This window comes from Cervus canadensis, chromosome 13, assembly GCF_019320065.1.
Source record: "Cervus canadensis isolate Bull #8, Minnesota chromosome 13, ASM1932006v1, whole genome shotgun sequence".
Classification (NCBI taxonomy): domain Eukaryota; kingdom Metazoa; phylum Chordata; class Mammalia; order Artiodactyla; family Cervidae; genus Cervus; species Cervus canadensis.
The window spans coordinates 24,924,248-24,944,994 of NC_057398.1; the positions used below are offsets into that span (position 1 = coordinate 24,924,248).

Sequence of the window (20,747 nt, forward strand, 5' to 3'; positions counted from 1 at the left end):
CTCTTAGGGCACAAGGGGAAGACTTTCTTGTCTTGGGTTTTGTTTTGTTTTTTTAAATTAAGTATACAGCCCGAGTCATATCTGACCTAAGTGACAAATTATATAAAATGTTGGGATTGCATATGCTGTATGTGTGTGTCAGTCACTCAGTCATGTCCAGTATTTGGGACCCCATGGACTGTAGCCTGGCCAGGGTCCTCTGTCTGTGGAATTCTTTAGGCAAGAACACTGGAGTGGGTAGCCATTCCCTTCTCCAGAGGATCTTCCCGACCCAGGGATTGAACTGAGGTCTTACACATTGCAGGCAGGTTCTTTACAGTCTGAGCCACCAGAGAAGGAGTACAGTTATTTGTTCATGCAGAGTATGAAGTTAGTTCCTGCTGTGAACATCTTCATAGTCCCTTTATCTTAAGAGTGAAATCATATTTACTATGCACACACTCTTTAAAAGAATCTGTTAGGGAATATGAATGCCAAGCTAATTATTCTCGTAATAAGCAACAAGAAGAAAACCATGAAATGCCTATTCTATCTCTTCCCCCATGATAGTTCCACTCTTCTTTGCTGAAAGTGTCTCCTCTTGTAACCAAAAGTAGGGTCTGGTTGCTCGCCACTCAAAAGCCAGTAGAAGGAAAGGCTGATGGAAAGCAAAGTTTGCTTTATTTTGGATGCCAAGAGGTTGAGGGGGGATTTCTGTCCAAAGACTGACTCCCCATCACTGATAGTCAGTGGTCAAGAGCTTTTATAGATGAAGGGAGGAGGCTCCCATGCAGAAACAGCACAGTCAGCTCAAGTCATCTTGAAACTGGTCCTGTGGTGGTCTGATCAGCATCTTCTTGATTGTTTTAGGTACAATGACTCTTCAGTTCTAGGGCCTGTTTGTGCCCAACTGTTTGAAGCCAGTTCTCGGGGTTGTGGCAGTTTAGGTCATGTGCCCCTTGTCTGGTCATCACGTACCTGGTGCAGGGTTCAGTACCTACGAGACAGCTCACAGGATGTGGCTCAGAATATTATCATAGCCCTTGAGAAGGAACTAAAGGTCCTTGGCTATATCATTGTTTAGTCTTGGTGAACTCTTTTCCTTTGTTTCTCCATTTTCTTGCTTCTCTGATTAAACTTATTCTTTGGCTAAAGTTTTTCCACAGACAAAAAAGGCAGGCAGAGGACGAGGCGTAGGGAAGGACCATAGGGTCCTGCCTGGTTTCACTCTAGCATTGTCTCCTCTAAGCCAGATGGCTATCCAATGTTTGTTTTCTCAAGTATGCTAAGTTCCATAACATCTGCTCTCGACACAGAACATGGAAGACTTTTTAAGAAGTCGTTTATATTAAACAGAAAAATATGAAGAAAGTTTGGTAACCGGCAGAGTGTGCCAAGGAAGCAGCTGTGAATTCTGTACCCTCAGTATGAAATATTTTGTGTCTGAAAGATAGATCTTTGGCTGGGCAAATAAACACCATTCTAAACAGCAGGCTGTTCTTTCTCAATGCTGCCTGAATATTGGGCTCCCTGTAAACCTGTTGTGTTCTTTGACCCCATGTTCCTTTGAATAGCAAGCTCAGCAATGCTTCTTTATTGGGGTAGGATTGTTAAACAACAAGCTATATATATAGTTGTCTCTTGAACAACTCAAGGCTTGGGACACTGACCCTCCTGGGTGCTGAAAATCCAACATAGAGTTGGCCCTCCTCATCAGTGCTTCCCCTGTATCTTTGTTTCCCCCTTGTCTGTGGTTCTACACTGGCGGATTCAACCAACCACTGGTTGTATAGTACTGTAGTATGGATTACTGAAAAAAAAATTCTGCATACAACTGGATCTGGGCGCTTCAAACCTGTGTTCTTCAAGGGTCAACAGTGTTTAATGTATACAACTTAATGAGTTTGGAGATAACTGTGAGATCATCACTACAATATATGCCATAACATATCGGTCTCCTCCCCAGAGTTTCCTCCCACCTTTATTTATGTATTTATGTAATATGTTTGTTTGTTTGTGATAAGAACACTTAACAGGAAATCTACCCTTTTAGCAAGTTTTTAAGTACATCATGCAATAATGTTATTTCTCTACTGTATAGCATACCTGCTGTATAGCAACTCTCTAGCCCAAGGTCAGGAGGGGTGGGGAGAGCTTAGGGGTGACTCAGCTGTGGGTGAGACTTTCCGCATCTTACCTTGAGAACTGTGATAAATGTTAAAAATAAGGTGCACTGGAGTGGACTTGTGACGAGTAGCTATTTAAATATAAGATTTGTCTTACAAAGCAGCAGCTGACAGCTTTAGCTACAGCACCTTCCTGAAAAGTCTCTGCTAAGACAGGAAACTCTACATCTGTGGTGGTGAGGTCACTTTACGGCATGATGGTTGTAAAACAAAGACATCTGTGGAGAAATGGAGGATATTGCTGTCACGCCATAAAACACGTTATTCATGTTCACTTAAAGACTAAATCTGCTCAGGGCTTCCCTGGTGGTCCACTGGTTAGGAATGCACCTACCAATGCAGGGAACACAGGTTCGATCCCTGGTCTGGGAAAATCTCATGTACCTCAAGGCAACTAAACTCATGAGCCACAACTGCTGAAGCCATGGGCCCTAGAGCACGTGCTCCACAAGAGAAGCCATTGCAATGAGAAGCCCATGCATCATAACTAGAGAGTAGACCCTATTCTCCACAACTAGAGAAAGCCTAGGCACAACAATGAAAACCCAGTGCAGCCACACACACACACACACACACACACACACACACACACACACGCAAACACCCCTCCAAAATAAAATACTAAAAACAAAAAACAAACAACTAAACCTGCTAAATCAGCTTCCTCCTTCCCTGCCTTCCAAATATGTGCTGTATGCCCAAGTGCCAGCACAGTGCCAGGGGCTGATGGTAAAAGATGAATGAGGCTTGTAGTCTTTTTTCCCCATGCCCAGTCCTGGGTCTCAGCTTTTTGAGGGTCATTTCCTCCATCTGCTCTGTTTTATAAGAGCCACAGAGAGTGATTGGAATCTAACACAGGACAGGGGCCCTCCCAGTTTCTCTCTTCACAAGTGAATCCACACACTTGAAACTGGAATATTTTAAATTTATTTAGCACCTAACTAATGGCAAGTGAACTCTGAGTACGTTTTCTTCTGTTTTGATCTGGAGTACATTTCTGAGCATGGCAAATGTGAACAGGTCATTTGGAGCAATGAGAGAATATAGGAAAAGGGGAGAGACCATTCTTCCTTTCTGAAAAATAGACATATTTAAAGTAGAAACAGATAGTTTTGTAATATCCTTTTAAAAATGCTTTAATATGGAAAATTTTAAACATGCTTTATAGAGAATAGCATAATAAACCCCCATGTGCCCTTCATCAACTTCAGCAATTATCAACTAATGGCCTAATCTAGTTTCAAACACAGCCTCTCTCCTGTATTATTTTGAAGGATATTTGGTATACTGTTTCACCTGTAAACATTTCAACATGTAGTTCTAATAGATAAGGACTCCATTAAAAAAGTAGCCACAGGACAATTCACCTAAATTAGCAATAATTCTTTAATATCATATATCATCTAGTCAGTATTTAAATTTCTAATTGTCTCATAAATGCATATGTGCATTTTTATAGTTTGTTTTAATTAGAATTCAAATCATCTCCATGTATTCCAACTGGTTACTTTGTCTCAAGTCTCTTTTATTCCTTAGATTTCCCCCCCATTCCATATCCTTTTGTCTTTTATTACTCTTGCAGTCTGTTGAAAAACTTTGTCCAGTAGATTTTGCTGATTGAATCCCTGGATGCTATATAACAGAATCCTCCAGTCTTTGTTTCCTGTAAATTAATAAATTAATAGTTGGATCTAGAGACTTGATCAGATTCAGGTTTCATTTTCCTCTGAAAATGACTTTGTAAGTAGACTAATCACTTTTTTTATCCCCCATGACATTCTTTTTTTTAATACTTATATTAATTTCTGCTGTACAGCAAAGTGATTCAGTTACACATATATGTACATTCTTTTTTAAATATTCTTTTCCATTATGATTTTTCATAGGATATTGAATATAGTCCCCTGTGCTATAGAGTAGGACCTTGTTGTTTATCCTTTCTGTATATAATAGTTTACATTTGCTAACACCAACCTCCCACTCATGCTTCACTCAACCCCCTTCCCCTTGGCAACCACAAGTCCGTTTTCTATATCTGTAAGTCTCTTTCTGTTTCATACATAAGTTTATTTGTATCGTATTTTAGACTCCACTTAAAAGTGATTGTTGCTGTTATTCAGTCACTGTGTCCTGTCCTACTCTTTGTGACCCCATGGACTGCAGCACACCAGGCTCCCCTGTCTGTCACTGACTTATAAGTGATCATATGATATTTTTCTTTTCCTGACTTCACTTCACTTAGTATGATGACCTCTAGTTGTAGCCATGTTTCTTCAAACGGCATTATTTTGTTCCTTTTTAATGGCTGAGTAGTATTCCATCATGTCTCTGTACCACATCTTTATCCACTCATCTGTCAGGGAGCATTTAGATTGTTTCCATGACTTGGCTATTGTGACTAGTACTGCTATGAATATAGGGGTGTGTGTCTCTTTTTGAATTAGAGTTTTGTCTGGGTATATGCCCAGGAGGGGGATTGCTGGATCATATGATAATTCTATTTTTAGTTTTCTGAGGAACCTCCATACTGTTTTCCCTAGTTGCTGCACCAACTTACATTCCCACCAACAGTGTAGGAGGGTTCCATTTTCTCCACACCCTCTCCAGCATTTGTTATTTATACACTTTTTAATGATGGTCAATCTGACCAGTGCGAGGTGGTACCATTTTGTAGTTTTGATGTGCATTTCTCTAATAATTAGCTACGTTGACCATCTATCTGTATGTCTTCTTTGGAGAAATGTCTGTTTAGGTCTTTTGCTAATTTCTTTGATTGGGTTTTCTTTTTATTGTTGAATTGTGTAAGTTGTTTGTATATTTTGAAAATTAAGCCCTTGTTTGTTGCATTGTTTGCAAATATATTCTCCCATTCTGTAGGTTGTCTTTTTGTTTTGTTTATTGTTTCCTTTGCTATGCAAAAGTTTCTAACTTTGATTAAATCCCATTTTTTAATTTTTGTTTTTATTTCTGTTGCTCTGGGGGACTGGCCTAAGAAAACATTGGTACAATTAATGTTTTGCTATGATCTTTTTTAGGAGTTTTATGGTGTCATGTCTTATGTTTAAGTCTTTAAGCCATTTTGAGTTTATTTTTGTGCATGGTGTGAGGATGTGTTCTAACTTTGTTGATTTAAATGTGGCTGTCTGACTTTCACAAAACCACCTGCTAAAGAGACTTTCTTTTTCCTATTGTGTATACTTACCTCCTTTGCCAAAGATTAATTGGCTGTAGGTTGTTGTTCAGTTGCCCAGTTGTCTGACATTCAACTCATTGCAACCCCATGGACTGCAGCATGCTAGTCTTCTCTTTCCCTCACTATTTCCCAAAGTTTGCCCAAATTCATGTCCATTGTATCGGTAATGCCATCCAGCCATCTCATCCTCTGACACCCTCTAGTGAGTCGGCTGTTTGCATCAGGTGATCAAAGTACTGGAGCTTCAGCTTCAGCATCAGTCCTTCCAGTGAGAATTCAGGGTTGATTTCCTTTAAGATTGACTGGTTTGAACTCTTTGCTGTCCAGGGGACTCTCAGGAGTCTTCTCCAGCACCACAGTTTGAAGGCATCAATTCTTTGGTGCTCTGCCTTCCTCACGGTCCAGCTTTCACAACCATATGTGAAAGCTGGGAAGACCGTAGCCTTGGACTATGTGGACCTTTGTGGGCAGAATGATGTCTCTGCTTTTTAATATGCTATCTAGGTTGGTCATAACTTTCCTTCCAAGGAGTAAGCGTCTTTTAGTTTCATGGCTGCAGTCACCATCTGCAGTGATTTTGGAGCCCCCCAAAATAAAGAGTTTGAGAAGGATTGGTGTAAGTTCTTCTTTGTATGTTCAGTAGAATTCTCCTGTGAAGGCATATGGTCCTGGACTTTTGTTTGTAGGGAGTTTTTCTCTTTTTATTACAGATTCTATTTCATGTCTATTGATCAGTCTCTTCAAGTTATCTATATCTTTGTGATTCAGTTTTGATGGACTGTATGTTTCTAGAAGCAAAACATGTACATTTCTTCTAGGTTGTCCAATTTTTGGCTTATAATTGGTCGTAGTATTCTCTTATAGTTTCTTGTCTTTCTGTGGTATGAGTTGTGATTGCTCCTCTTTCATTTCTTATTTTGTTTACTGTCTCTCTTCTTCTTGGTGAGCCTGGCCAGAGGTTTGTCAATTTTGTTTGCCCTTTCAAAGGACCAGCTCTTGGCCTTATTGGTTTTTTTTCTATTGTTTTTTAAGTCTCTATTTTATTTATTTCCTCTCTGATCTTTATTATTTTGTTTCTTCTGCTGAGTTTATATTTTGTTTGTTCTTCTTTTTCCAATTCTTTTAGGTAGAAGATAAGATTGTTTGAGAGTTTTCTTGTTTCTTAAAGAAAGCCTGTGTTGCTATGAGCTTCCTTCTAAGAGCTGCTTTTGTTGCATCCTATAGATTTTATATGGCTGTGTTTTCATTGTCATTTGTCTCAAGGTATTTTTAAAATTTTCTTTTTGATTTCACATTGTTGATCCACTGGTTTTTTAGTAGCATGTTGTTTACTTTCCATGTAATTTGTTTTTTTTATCTTTTCTTTTTCTGTTATTGATTTCTAGTTTCATGCAATTGTGGTCAGAAATGATGCTGGAAATAAGTTCTGTGCTCTTAAATTTGTGGAGGCTTGTTTTTTGCTCTAGTATGTGATCAGTCCTAAAGACTATTCCATGTACAGTTGAAAGGAATGTATATTCTGGTTTTTCTGATGTAATGTCTGAAGTTATACCCACCCTGTAGCCATGACCATCAAATATATCTCAGACTTTCGCAATGTCCCCTAGGGAGAGGAGGGCAAAATTCCTCTTGTGAGAACCACATTTAACATTCTTAAATGTTATCTGTCCATAACCTTCCATTTCTCAAGTGCTTATCAACTGAATGGCTTAGGCCATTCACCACACCTATTGTATTAGTTTCCTATTGCTGCTGTGACAAATTACTGCAGAAATAGCTTAAAACAATACAGATTTGTTATTTTATAATTCCAAGGGCCAAAAGTCTGAACTGAGTTTCACTAGCCTAAAATAAAGGTGTTAACAGGGCTGTATTTCTTTTAGAGCATCTAGGATAGAATATGTTCCCTTGCATTTTCCAGCTTCTAGAGGCTGTCCGAATTCATTGCCTCATACCCCTTTCTTATCTTCAAAGCCAGAAGGCTAGTCACATCTTCCAACCTCTCTCTCTCTGTCTCTCTGACTTTCTAGTACCCCTTTTATAAGATCACTTTGAATTACATTGGGCTTACTGGAATTATCCAGAATAAGCCATCATTTTTAACAATTTTAACTTAATCGGGGTTATGAAGTCCTTTTTTGTCCCACAAGGTAATATATTAACAGGTTCCAAAGATTAGCACATAGACATCTTTTGGGAGCTGTTGTTTTGCTATCATGTCCATATAACTGAGAGTCAGAAGGAATAGAAAGTTTTCAGGAGGTTTACAGAGAGTGATTTTAATAGAAAAGACACCAAAAGGGTCTAGAATGTAGAAACAGTCCATGATTTAGTCACAGTATGCTGACTAAGCCTCCCTGCTGCTGATGTGAGCATATAAAAGGCTGTGTAAGTGTCAACCCTCTAGTTCTCCCTAGAACAGGCTGAATTCTTAACTGCTGTAAAAAACAACAACAACAACAAAAAAAAACAACTCCAAAAACAGAGATGAATATAAAATGGTAAAAATAGATTTTATTTAGAAAAATTATTGCAATAAGAGAAAAAGATCTTGGTATAAAACCTAGCTCATTTCAAAACAGAAGGACAAGTGGGGAGGAGAAGAGTGGGGGTCAGTGGATGGAAAGTTATAAGAGGAAACATCAAGGATAAGGGGTGAGGGTGGTTCTGGCTAAGCTGACCTAACAGGATTCTTGCTGAAGGCAGACCAGTATGATCAGACATCACATGAGGATGAAGAACCCGATTAGATATTGAGGGTGATCACATATGGAGGATGGGGGTTTCTGGCTAACCTGACTTAGCAGGATTCTTGCTAAAATGCAGAGACAGACATGGAGTCTGAGCAGAGTTTGGTCAAGGAGAGAATCTATAAAGAACTCTCTCTTTCTTATTTTTTCCCTGCCTGGTTACACTATTACTGGCCCCTAACTGAATGTGTCCCAACAGATTCAGTGATATTCTTTCCAAATCCACTCCTTTTTTCCCTCCTCACTAGTTGTATTAGTGACACTAAAGTCCTCCTAGAGCCCAGATTTCAACCTCTTCCTTTACTTTATTTCACACATCAGTTATTTGCTAAGTTCTCAGGATTCTATTTCAGTGAGAGCTTTTAAATTTATCCTTTCTTCTCTATCCCCACCACCTTTCTCTTATTTCGGGCCTTCAGATTTTTTTCTTGGATTATGTAATAGTCCTCCTAAATTACCTCCTAGCCAGTCTCCATTACTTCAGTTTCTCCTCCTTCAGTTTGTCTCTCAGTGATAACTGTAGCTCTTCTTACAGAACACTCAATTTTTGTAATCTCATGAATCCTTGTAACCATTCTTTGAACAGAGTTGAGCCAAGGGATGGGCTAGAAGGGCATAAGTTCAAAGTCACAGCCTATAAGGGATATTGAATTCACCAGGAACTCCTATTGAAGGGTCCGAACATAGTTCAAAGAGAAGAGAACACTCATATTAACTACAGGGTGTTGTTTGACTGCCTGGAACTTTGAAATTGCTTGAGACCGTAGAGGAAAGGCAGGGGCCTCTACCTGACTCAGTGCTCAGCCTGTCTTTTAAAAAACTTGAATCCATATTTAAAGAATATCAGATAGAAGGGATATCACATTATTGCATGCCTGGGGACCCTCCTGTCTGGTCCCATTTTACAGATGAGGTAACTGAGTAACTGGCATTCAGGAATTTAAATAATTTGCCCAAGATCACATAAGCAGGAAAGGACAGAATAGCAATTTTTTCATAGGACTCCAAAGTTTCATCTTCTTTTCACTCCATGATATTGCTTCACTTGTGTTATAACTTAATTTTTCACTCTTTATATCTACAAGGTTGCAGTAAAACCAGACCCCTCACTCATCTTTGCTGGATTTGAACTTTCCTACCTTTCTTTTTGTGTGTGGGTTTGTCTGCCTCGTGGAACAGCCTGGAACCCATCTTCATCTTTACAAATCCTATCCTTTTTGCAAAGCTAGCAGCAACACCATTGTTTCTAGGAAGCTATCAGAAAGATCCCCACCTGGAAGTGATAGGTTCTTCTAATGAACCATAGCAGTCCATATCTTGTTTATGGTTGTTTCCACTTTGTATATTTTATTAGAGATATTTATGTATAGGTCTTCCTCTCCTTGCAAGCAGGAAAGAATAGGTCTGTGAATAATTCATCTTGGTACCTCTCACAGAGTCTTGCCCATAGAAGGCACCCAAAATATGTATAGCATAAAGGAGCACATACAGGATGATTCAATCAGAATTGTTTCTTTCTCTCTAATTATCAAAGATTTGGCAAAATATAACATTAAAGCCAGAGACCTGGAAGATAGATGTAATATTGTTTTACTCTGATTCTGTGCCTTTGTACAAAGTATTTCTTCTCCATCATTTGTGGGATATTCCCCTTCCTATCCCAGATGCATTTAGTAATTCATAGCTTCCACTTCCTTCAAGAGCTGGGTCAAAGCCTAGCCCTTCGTAAAAGACTTCTCTCCTGAGTCCAGGCTGTTATGGTTGCTCTTTTTTCCAGTAGTTACATTGTACCCACACAGATCAGCCATTGCTAAACAATCATTGATTATCATCTCCAATCATTAAACTGTTACTGAGTATTTGGCCTATGAAAGGCTGTGTGCTGTAGCAGAGGCCAGAGAAAGCTTTGTAAGGAGGTAGGATTCAAGCGAGGTCTCAAAAGCTGTGATTTCATTAAAGAGATGGAATGGAAGGGGAAATAAAATTATGCATACTATTGAAATTCAGTTCCTGTTCTTTCTGTTAGTGGCTGTGATCTTGAGAAAAATCATTTAATGTCTGTGGGAATCAGTTTCCTCATCTTTATGGTGGGATAATAAAATCTATGCTAGGATGGTTATGAGGGTTAATGTGGAAGACCATATATTGATTAGGTCTCTTTTGGTTGCAAGTGATATTAATACAGTTAAGATACAACATGTAACAACATCTTCAGTGGTCAGTATGTGAAGCAGACAAAACTTTCTCCATGTCACCAAATCTCCATCTTGTGGTATTCACCCTCTTGCTCAGGTTGGCTAAAGATGTGAGAAGTCTTCTTTCTTCAGGGGACCTTGGTTGGGTGTATATAGTTCTAGTAACTACATGTTGCTCAATAATTGACTTGTTTCCCAAGGCAGAGGGGAACTGAAGTGTTCCCACTTCCCCTGTACACGTTTTGCTGTTTTAAGTCTGTGTCTGCTTAGTGTTCCTTTTTTACCAGCTTTAGCCTGGCCAGCTCTCACTGCCCCAGTAGGAGGCAGCTGTGGTGTCACTCTAGGACATTTCCCTGACCCCTCTTTGACCTCATTGACTGGCTTTGATTCCCTTTGTCTGTGCGTCCCTGATGCACTGGGCTTCACTCTTTCATTGCAGTTATCACATTGTACTATAAAGACCTGCCTCCCTTATCAAACTCCTCAGCCTTTGAAAACTGGCACGTAGCACTCATTTGCTAAATGGCTATTGAATGAATGAGTGGACTTTCTTCATTCTGTCTCAATCTTAACCTTTCCCCCACCCCGCCTCTGGCACCACCATTCCTTCTGTCCCTTTCTGCATTATGGCTTACTAGTTATAAAATCACTTCCTGATCTAACCATCAATTTTGTCCCCGGGTATTAAAAATGATGACACTAACTCACAGCTACTGAGCACTTATTCTTTGCCTGGCACTGTTTTAAGCATTTTATGGGTATAAATGCCTTTAAATGTTTGATTGTTGCCAAGTGTTTCCACTAGAAAATGGTAGTCGCTCAGTAGTGTCTGACTCTTTGTGACTCCATGGACTGTATAGTCCATGGAATTCCCCAGGCCAGAATACTGGATTGGGTAGCCTTTCCCTTCTCCAGGGGATCTCCCCCACCCAGGGATTGAACCCAGGTCTTCTGCATTGCAGGTGGATTCTTTACCTGCTGAGCCACAAGGGAAGACCAAGAGTACTGGAGTGGATAGCCTATCCCTTCTGCAGAGGCTCTTCCTGACCCAGGAATCAAACCAGGGTCTCCTGCATTGCAGACAGATTCTTTTCCACTAGAAGTTAACCTTAACATTTGGTGTTCTGTTCTGTTATAGTCTCACCATAGCACAACAAATTGTGCAGTAACACACAAGCTTAGTAAATCTGTTAGCATTAGGCACTTAAAGATATGACTAGAAAAGCAGAAATGAAAAGAAGTGTTGAACATGTGGTATCCCTATAGTGCAATGACACTAGAGTTTTTATGTTTAGGTTTAGGTCTAAATTGCTGTATTATGTTTCAGGTAACTTAAGCCAGATGCACAAGTTGGGTTTGGCTATTGTATTTAAATTTCAGTTTCCCAGAGACAGAAAGGATTACAGAAACATAAATGTCAGCATGAGAAAAATGAGGTGGTGTTGTTTTTCTAAAGGAGGTAAAGTAGCTGGGGTCTCTATTGTCCCATTGATCCATATGTCTGTTTTTATGCCAGTCCCATACTGTTTTGATTACTATAGCTTTGTGATATAGCTTGAAATCAGGAAGCCTGATGCCTCAGCTTTGTTTTTCATTCTCAACATTGCTTTCACTGTTTGAGGTTTTACACATCTTCGGATTACTTTTTCTAATTCTATGAAAAATATCATTGCAATTTTGAAAGAGGTTGGATTGAATCTGTAGATCACTTTGGTAAGCATGGAAATTTTGATTACTTCCTCCAATCCATAAGCATAGAATACCTTTCATATAATTGTGTCTTTAGTTTCTTTCATCAGTATCTTATAGTTTTCATGAGAGATCTTTCACTTTCTTGGTTATTTTATTATTTTTGATGCAGTTTTAATGGGATTATTTTCTTAATTGCTCTTCCTTTTAGTTTATTAATAGTGTATAGAAGTACAATTGATTTTCTGTATTAACTTAATCTATATTTTTAGTTGCATCCTAAAACTTCACTGAATTTATTATTCTCATAATTTTTTTGTTGGAGTATTTAGGATTTGCTCTATATAATATCATGTCATCTGCAAATAGTGACAGTTTTACTTCTTTCTTTCTAATTTGGATATCCTGTTTCTTGCCTGATTGCTCTGGCTAGAACTTCCAGTGCTGGATTAAAAAAAGTGGCAAGAGTAGGCATTCTTGTCTTTTTCCTGATCTTAGAGAAAAAGCTTTCAGCTTTCCCCATTGAGTATGTTAGTTATGGCTTGTGATATATGGCCTTTATGTTGTATGTACTCATTTGTTGAGAGGTGTTTTTATTAATCATGAAAGGATGTGGAATTTTTCAGATGCTTTTTCTGCACCGTTTGAGATGATCTTATGATTTTTATCCTTCATCTTGTTAATGGTGGTATCACATTGATTGATTGTGAATGTTGAACCTTCATTGCATCTCTGGAATAAATCCCACTTGGTCATGGTGTTTGATCCTTTTAGTGTACTGTTGAATTATATTTACTAATGTTTTGTTGACAATTTTTGCATCTATGTTAGTTGGGGATATTAGCCTATAATTTTCCTTTCTTGTGGTATCCTTGTCTGGATTTGGGATCAAGGTAATACTGGCCTGGTAAAATGAGTTTGCAAGTGTTTCCTCTTCTTCCTTTTTTGGAAAGAATTTGGGAAGGATTGGCATTAATTTTTATTTAAATGTTTGTTAGAATTCACCATGAAGCCATCTTTTCCTGGAATTTTTTTTAGTAGGAGGTTTTTGATTACTGATTCAAGCTCCTTACCTCCTTAATAGTAATTGATCTGTTCAGATTTTCTATTTCTTCTTAATTAAGTTTTGGTAGGTTGTATATATTTAGGAATTTATCCATTTTCTCTAATTTGTCTAATTTGTGTGCAAATAGCTGTTCATAGTAGTCACTTATGCTCATTTGTACTATGTAATATCAGTTGTAATGTCTTCTCTTCCATTTATAGTTTTATTTATTCAAGCCCTCTCTTTTTCTTGTTGAGTCTAACTAAAACTGTGTCAATTTTGTTTTTCTTCTCAAAACCTACCTTTGAGTTTAATTGATCTTTTCTACTGTCTTTTTTAGTCTCTTTCATTTATTTCCACTCTTATCTTTTATAGTTTATTCTTTCTACTAATTTTGGACTCAATTTGTTCTTTTTCCAGTTTCTTGAAGTGTACATTTAGTTTTTTTTTGAGATATTTCTTGTTTCTTAATGTAGGCATTATTATTAAACAATAGCATATTGTGTAATGTCCACATGTTTGTGAGTTTCCCAGTTTTCCTCTTGTAATTGATTTTTAATTTCATTGTAGTTAGAAAAGATACCTGATTTGATTTCAGTCTTCTTAAATTTATTAAGACTTATTTTTTGGACTAACATATGATCTTTCCTAGAGAATGATCAATGTGCAGTTGAAAGGAATTTGTAATCTGGTGCTGTTGAATGGAATTTTCTATAATTGCCTGTTAAGTCTACCTTGTCTAATGTGGTTTTAAGTCCCGTGATTTCATATTGATTTCAGTCTGCATAATCTACTCATTGTTGAAAGTGTGTATTGGATTCTCTGAGATCTGTTTCTCCCTTTAGTTCTGTTAATATTTACTTTAAATATTTAGTTGCTCCTATGTTGGGTGCATAAGTATTTACAAATGCTATATCCTCTTGTTGGATTGATCCCTTTATCATTATATAATAACCTTCTTTGCCTCTTACTAGGCTTTGTCTTAAAGTATGTTTTGTTGGCTATAATATGCTAGTCTTGCTTTGCTTTGGTGTCCATTTGCATAGAATATCTTTTCCCACCCATTCGCTCTCATTGTGTTTATGTATGTTTAAAGCTAAAGTGGATCTCTTTAGGCAGTATATAGTGGAGTCTCTCTCTCTTTCTCTGTTATGGAAATTAAAATGGAGGAAGTCTTGTTCAGGCTTCAAAAGCAGGCAGGCAGACCTCTGACCTGCTTCTGAACTGCTTGGACACTGCCTGGATTCTATGCCTGCCTGCAAGCACAGCAAGTCAGGCAGACTTTAGATAAGAAAGGGGGGAGTGGGCCTTGGCATTTTTGAGCCCCTGAGGGTCTGGCCAACCCTCTGGGGTGTAAGAAAATCCTATGATTTACAAGGTGAAACAAACAGCTTTGTAAAAGTTAAGAAAAACTAGAGCTGCATTTATGGAAAAAAACTGATGATAATAACAATTTACAGCCTGGGATTATAAGCAGAGTCCCCTAAACTGCAGTTTGAAGTCTCACCTGTGGGGTGGGCAAACCATCTGGGACTCCAGATTGCTGTTAACAATTGTATTTCCAGCACTCTTCAAGACTAGATGTAGGTTGCCCCAATTTGGTGATGTATGTGCTTTTGCTTCTCCCTTTTCTCATCTTTTAATGACTGTATATTGAAATTAAGTCAAATGTCCTCTACTAAATATTGAAATTGTTTGTCGTGCATGTGTGTGTGTGTGTGTGTGTGTGTGTGTGTGTGTGTGTCTGTGTGTGTGTGAGTGGTTTCTTTTGTTAGTGAATCCTTTGGACCTAAAGTGAAAGTAAAACTTTTGGCAAAATGCTCTCTTTCCCTCCTTCCACATAGCTACTCTATGTATTCTGATTGGAGACTTTATTTATTTATATTTAAAGTGATTAGTGATAGTTATGGACTTAAATTGCCAGTTTGTAGTGGTTTTCTGCTTACTTTGTAAGTCCTTTTTTCCTTTCTTCTTCTCTTGCTCTCCTCCTTTGATGGTCTCCTCCTTTGATGATTTGATGATTTCCTATAGTACTATGCCTAGATTCCTATTTTGTGTATGTACTATGGAATTTCAATTTGTAGCACCATGAAGCTTACCTAAAACATATCTATAACAGTTTATTTTAGGCTAGTAACAGTTTATTTTTGAACATGTACTAAAGCCTCTCCCTCACACATTTTTCTTTGTTTTCAGTGTAACAATTTACTTTTTTAACCTTGTGTATCCATTAACAAATTATTATAGTTATAGTTGTTTTTACTACTTGTGTCTTTTAACCTTTATACTAGATTTATAATTGATTTATCCATTACCTTTACAACATTAGAGTATTTTGAATTTCACTATATATTTAACTTTAGAGTTATACTTTCATGTTTTCCTATTACTAATTACCATCCTCTTGCTTCAGCCTGAGGAAGTCCTTTTAACATTTCTTGTAAGACTGGTCCAGTGGTGATGAAAACTTAGATTTTGCTTGTCTGGAAACTATCTCTCACTCATTTCTGAAAGACAGCTTTGCTGGGTAGTATATTCTTGGTCAGCAACTCTTTCTTTCATCACTTGGACTATATTGTGGCACTCCCTTCTGGCCTGCAAAGGTTCTACTGAAAAATACACTTATAGTCTAATGGGAGTTCCCATATACTTAACAAGTTATTTTTCTCTTGCTGTTTTAAGATTTTCTTCTTATTTTTAACTTTTGAAAATTATAACATGTCTTAGTGTGGGTCTCTTTGGACCTTTTTTGGAATTGTCTGGGCTTTCTGGATTTGGAGATCTTATTTCTTTCCCAGGTTAGGAAAGTTTCAGCCATTATTTCTTTAAATATGTTTTCTTCCCCTTTCCCTTTACTTCTGGGACCTCTGTGATGAATAGTTGATCTTCTTCATGGTATCTCCTAAGTCCCATTAAGCTATCTTTACTCTTTTTCATTCTTATTTTCCTCCCTTGTTTGGATGAATGCCACTGCCTTATTTTTGAGTTTGGTGATCCTTTCTTCTGCCTGATGTGGTCTGATGTTGAATCCCTCTATTGAATACTTCAGTTCAATTACTGTATTTTTCAGCTCTGTGATTTGTTGGTACCTTCAAATATATTCTCTTTGTTGAAATCTCATTTGGTTTATGCACTGTTCTCTTGGCCTCAGTGGCCCTCGTTTTGAACTTTCTATCCAGTAAATCACTTATCTCCATTTCATTAAGATCTGTTTCTGAAGTTTTGACTTGTTCTTTTATGTGGTACATAATCTTGTTTTCTTCATTTTCCTTGATGTATTGATGTCTGTGCATCAGCTAAACAACTGCCCTTCCCCAGGTCTTGTGTAGGGGATGAACTTATCATATTCAGCTTGGTCCGAGCTGTGGGTTGTTTCTCAAACCTTTGTGATGTTGTCCAAGCTGTTTTCTTTGGTCTCCGTGACTTGCAGTAGTTGACGATATGTTGAACTCCTTTTATATGTGGGTATTTTGTTATTCACCCAATATGTAGTAGTCTCTCTGCTGATTTCTGGTTTTCTTTCAGAGGGAGTTGCCTCATGTGTCTCTACAGGTTTGATGTGTCCATGAGAGGAGGTGCGTTCAGGTGCATTCTGTGTCCCATCTTGTACTGGAACTCTTTCAAGATCCTGCTGTCAGTCCAGCTCCTACATGAAAACCTTCTCTGAACCCTCCAGCCCACAGCAGCAAAGTCTCAGTGCATCTTATATCTTTAGTTTTATTTCATGTTCTGAGCACACTGCTTTCAGCATGAGGTACTTAAATATTTCCCCCTCAGCAGAGCCACAACTGAGCAAGGGACCCCAGCACCCACGAAGTCCTTTAAATGGCAGTATGCCTTACAGGGAGCCCTTGGTGAAAGTTCCTGAATGTAATTTAGGGGAAGGTAAATTATAAGTGAAATCTGGGAACAAGATTTAGAATCACATGGTATTAACTGGGAGAGGGGGAGAATTGATAAATTATATCTTTATTTAATTATTTTGGGGATTTCTCTTTGAAAGTTTGTTCCCTACTAAGACAGACTTTATTCAGGACTTTAAATATTCAGCATACTAAGTTTTATACAGAATACAACTTTATTCAGTTGTAATAGGTACAGGGACCACTGCAATATGGGCAAGTGGTATCTACAGACAAGAAGCAGATGGAGGTCAGTGTATGGAAAATTACTAAGAGGAACACCAGGGTTAAAGAGGGATATGTTTAAATCAACCAACAGGAATCTTGCTAAAGACAGCCAGGGTGATCAGACATTACCTCAGAATGCTGGAGGATGAGGAACCTGATCAGATATTGATGGTGATCAGATGTTGAGGGTGGGGTTTCTGGTTAAACTGATTTATTAGCATTCTTGCTAAAACTAGATTTTACAAGGACATTTACAGTGGGCCTAAAAAAAGTTTCAGGAGTCTGACTGAACTTTTGAATGTTTATTAGCATCATTAAAAATATATATGTATGTTTGTAGTGTCATGTATTTTTTTTTGTTTGCTTCATTTTTAAACAGAGGGAAGGCATATTTAACTTTCTGAAGGAAATTTAGCATCTTAGGGAAATTATGTAGTCATATTAACCCTGATAAAAGGCTCTTCTGACAAGGAAAAAGACCTTTACTGCCACCTGATGGCCATATCATCTTACTGCAACATGTCTAAGAGCAGCCCTAGAAGAAAGTCAAGTGTTTGAACTTGGTGACGCTAAGAGCCGTGAACAACTGTGTCTTTACCCCCAGGTCCCTCTCTCCCAACACTTCAGGTTGAGAATTAGCGGCTCACTAGGGGAGGTGAAAAGGCAAAACAGGGGAGATAGTGACGTCCATGCCCTCCTCCTCTGTACAGTGGGTTTCCAAGACTGAAGAGACAAACTGGAGGGGAAAGCTTTGCATTGAGTAGGGTGCTATTGTTACTTTGGGCTGGTCTTTTAAAGGCAAGACAAAGGATCTCTTTGTTTCATGCCTAAGAGTGGTTAGAAAATCCATGGTATTGTTCAGCTTTCATCCAAACGGCAGGGAAAACACATATCCAGGTGGTGGGGCTGAAAGGACCAAGGGAAAACACAAGGGCTTTTTACTTGCCTTCTGTTGCATGCAGCTCATTCAGTAAATACATGTCACGGGTGTGTCAGGAGGGAAGAACCAGTGGGAAAGGAAGCATAGGGATGCTGCCAAAGGACAGGCCAACTGAGTTGTGTTTGGATCCAGCTTTTCATCTCTTAAACTGAGGTTTAAGTTTAAACATGAGCAAACTGAGGTTAACATCAGAGGAGGATTGAGGCCAGGGTAACATTATTTAAAAAAAAAAAATCTTAAAAAATCCTTCAGTCCGTTATAGCAGAGACATGAGGGGAGTCCGCTCCTGGCCCACCTGACCCGACTCTGGCCTGGAGCTGTTTTCTCTTGTCCTCTCTTCCTTTCCCCATGGATCTTTTGCAGGCACTGAAGACAGTTGCGGACTTCCCAGGTGGCGCTGGTGGTAAAGAACCCACCTGCCAATGCAGGAGACATAAGGGACATGGGTTCGATCCCTGGGTCGGGAAGATCCCCTGTAAGCGGGCATGGCAACCCACTCCAATATTCTTGCCTAGAGAATCCCATGGACAGAGGAGCCTGGTGGGCTAGTGGTCCATAGGGTCGCAGAGAGTCAGACACGACTGAAGCGACTTAGCCCGCGTGCATGCAGCAAGATGTGCTGGGTCAGTCCGTGTCTCTTCCCCAGCATTCATCCTCCTCTCTTTTCTATGAACTCTCTGTCTTCTGCCTCTGTAGCTGGAAATAATGCCTGTCTTTGAACACTGCCTGGCAGTCGGCTCAGGCTTTCACACCCACTCATCTTCCCCACCTCCTAGGGAGGCATTGGTATCTCTCTTCACATGGGAGGATCCTGAGAGCAGGGGCTGACTTGCCCATGGAACACCTGGAAGTGGCAGGGCTGCCTGGGAACTTGGGTCTTTGGTTTATGTTCAGGCCTCTTTCTGTTATATTTGCTGCCCTAGCCTCTCTACCCTCAATTTCTGGCTTCCCATTTTGGACTATGACGACTTTCTCAACTCTTTTTTTTTTTTTTTCTTTTTTAGTGTGAAAGTTTTCAAGATGCCCACAAGTGGAAAATGCACTCCCCCCAGCCAAATAAAACTTCGCCAGACTCCTAACAGCTGTGTGCATTGAAATGACTAATGAAAGATCCCTCTGCTGCCTGTGGAACTTTCACACAAGGCATCGTCACTGCTGCTCACCAGGACCAGGCCCTGAGTATTTGCATACTGGACGTCACTCCAAATGTCCGCAACCAGGGTATTTCCAGGATGTAATAAGTAAGACCGCTGCTCTGGGCCTTGGAAGGTGCACTGTCTGAGCATCCATACTGCAGGGAGGAGGTGGATAGCGTTTCAGACCCTACCTATCTCTTGTCAAGGGCCCTTCTTGCGAGATGTCCAGATACGTAGTGCCAAACCATTGCCTGTCAGCTGTGGGATGAGCTGCTGGGAATACCTTGAGGAGGAAGTCAGGGCCCCTGTGTGCCTGAAGTTTGATACCTGGTTAAGGCAAATGAGACAAACACTTGGATAATTTCAGCTGGTAGAATTGGTATAGAGGGGTGTTCTGGAAGCTCAGGAGAGGGGTATCTAACTTGGGGGTGGTCAGGAAACACTTTCTGGAGCTTGTACTAACTGAGCAGAGTCTTTAATATTTTTTAAAGAAGTGTTTTGCTTTTATATCTAGTTACTAAGGTATTACCCTTCACTGCAAAAAAACATTACAGAAACAGGCTTCTTTAGAGAAAGTTCAGGGAGTGAAGAGGAAGACAGTAAAATAGGTTAGTAGAATCTCTACTCAATTAGAGCATGTGGCTTTCTTCCTAAGTAGGGGTTGTGTATGTGTGAGTGTGTGTGTGTAAAGGGGTGGAGTAGTGCCCAAAAGAGGGAGGTGAAGACTCTAGCTGGGTGGGGAGGGGGGAGGTCTTGTCCCTGTGGGGCCCTAAGCTCTATGCCATGATGCCAGCCTGAGTGAGAAATCAGTTGACCCCTTACTGGGGACCCACCCACTATGGGACCATGGTTTTTTCCAACCTCATTTTCCAGGTTTTGGTCTTAGCTATTGCTGTCTTATAATTTCAGTCTCATCTCTGCCCATTCCTCCAAGTGGTTTATCAAGGTGTTTTCTTAAACAAAATCCATCTCCTTGTTAGAATTATAAGACCAGGTTTAAGGTGTTAACAGTATTTAACCTGCTGCAAAGCTAGTAACAGCTCACCTTTATTGAGGATTTTATTTGCACCAGCTTTGCTTCACAGCAACCTTATGTAGTTGGTGTTTTATTATTTCCAGTTTACAGATGAGGCAGTCAAGTCTACTATTTGCTTAAGCTCCCTGGCTAATAGTCGGCAGAACCTGGCCTCAAATCTAGGTCTCTGTGACCCCTAAGTCCGTGCTCATGAACATGAGACTCTCTAGCATTATTTTTCAAATGTTTGGCTACAGAAATGTTTTTTTAATCCTCTGCCCCTCATTGCTCAGCACTATCATTAGCATCTCATGGATCACAATTTGGCAAATGCTGACCCAAGAAACTATCTTGCTCTGTCTGTAAAATAGAGATAATAACACAGCCTCAGTGTTTGCTCTTGTCTGTTTGCAGTCTCAGTGTTATGACGATTAAGAGGTTTCAGAAACTGCATGCTGAGGATACTCACCTTCCACCAGGAATACGTGT

The 20,747-nt window shown here is 39.3% G+C and overlaps 1 protein-coding gene across 4 annotated transcripts in view; it reads left to right on the forward strand.

Annotated features, from left to right (window-relative positions):
* The window catches only part of AADACL3 (arylacetamide deacetylase like 3), a 126,895-nt gene that overhangs the window by 59,389 nt on the left and 46,759 nt on the right, over positions 1–20,747 (forward strand). For 3 of the 4 annotated variants that reach the window (XM_043484776.1, XM_043484775.1, XM_043484774.1), the window contains one exon: positions 19,112–19,348. In XM_043484776.1, the coding sequence (XP_043340711.1) occupies positions 19,204–19,348 (145 nt within the window). In that variant the 5' untranslated portion in view covers positions 19,112–19,203. The remainder of the gene's footprint in view (positions 1–19,111; positions 19,349–20,747) is intronic. The other variant, XM_043484777.1, reaches the window with a different exon arrangement.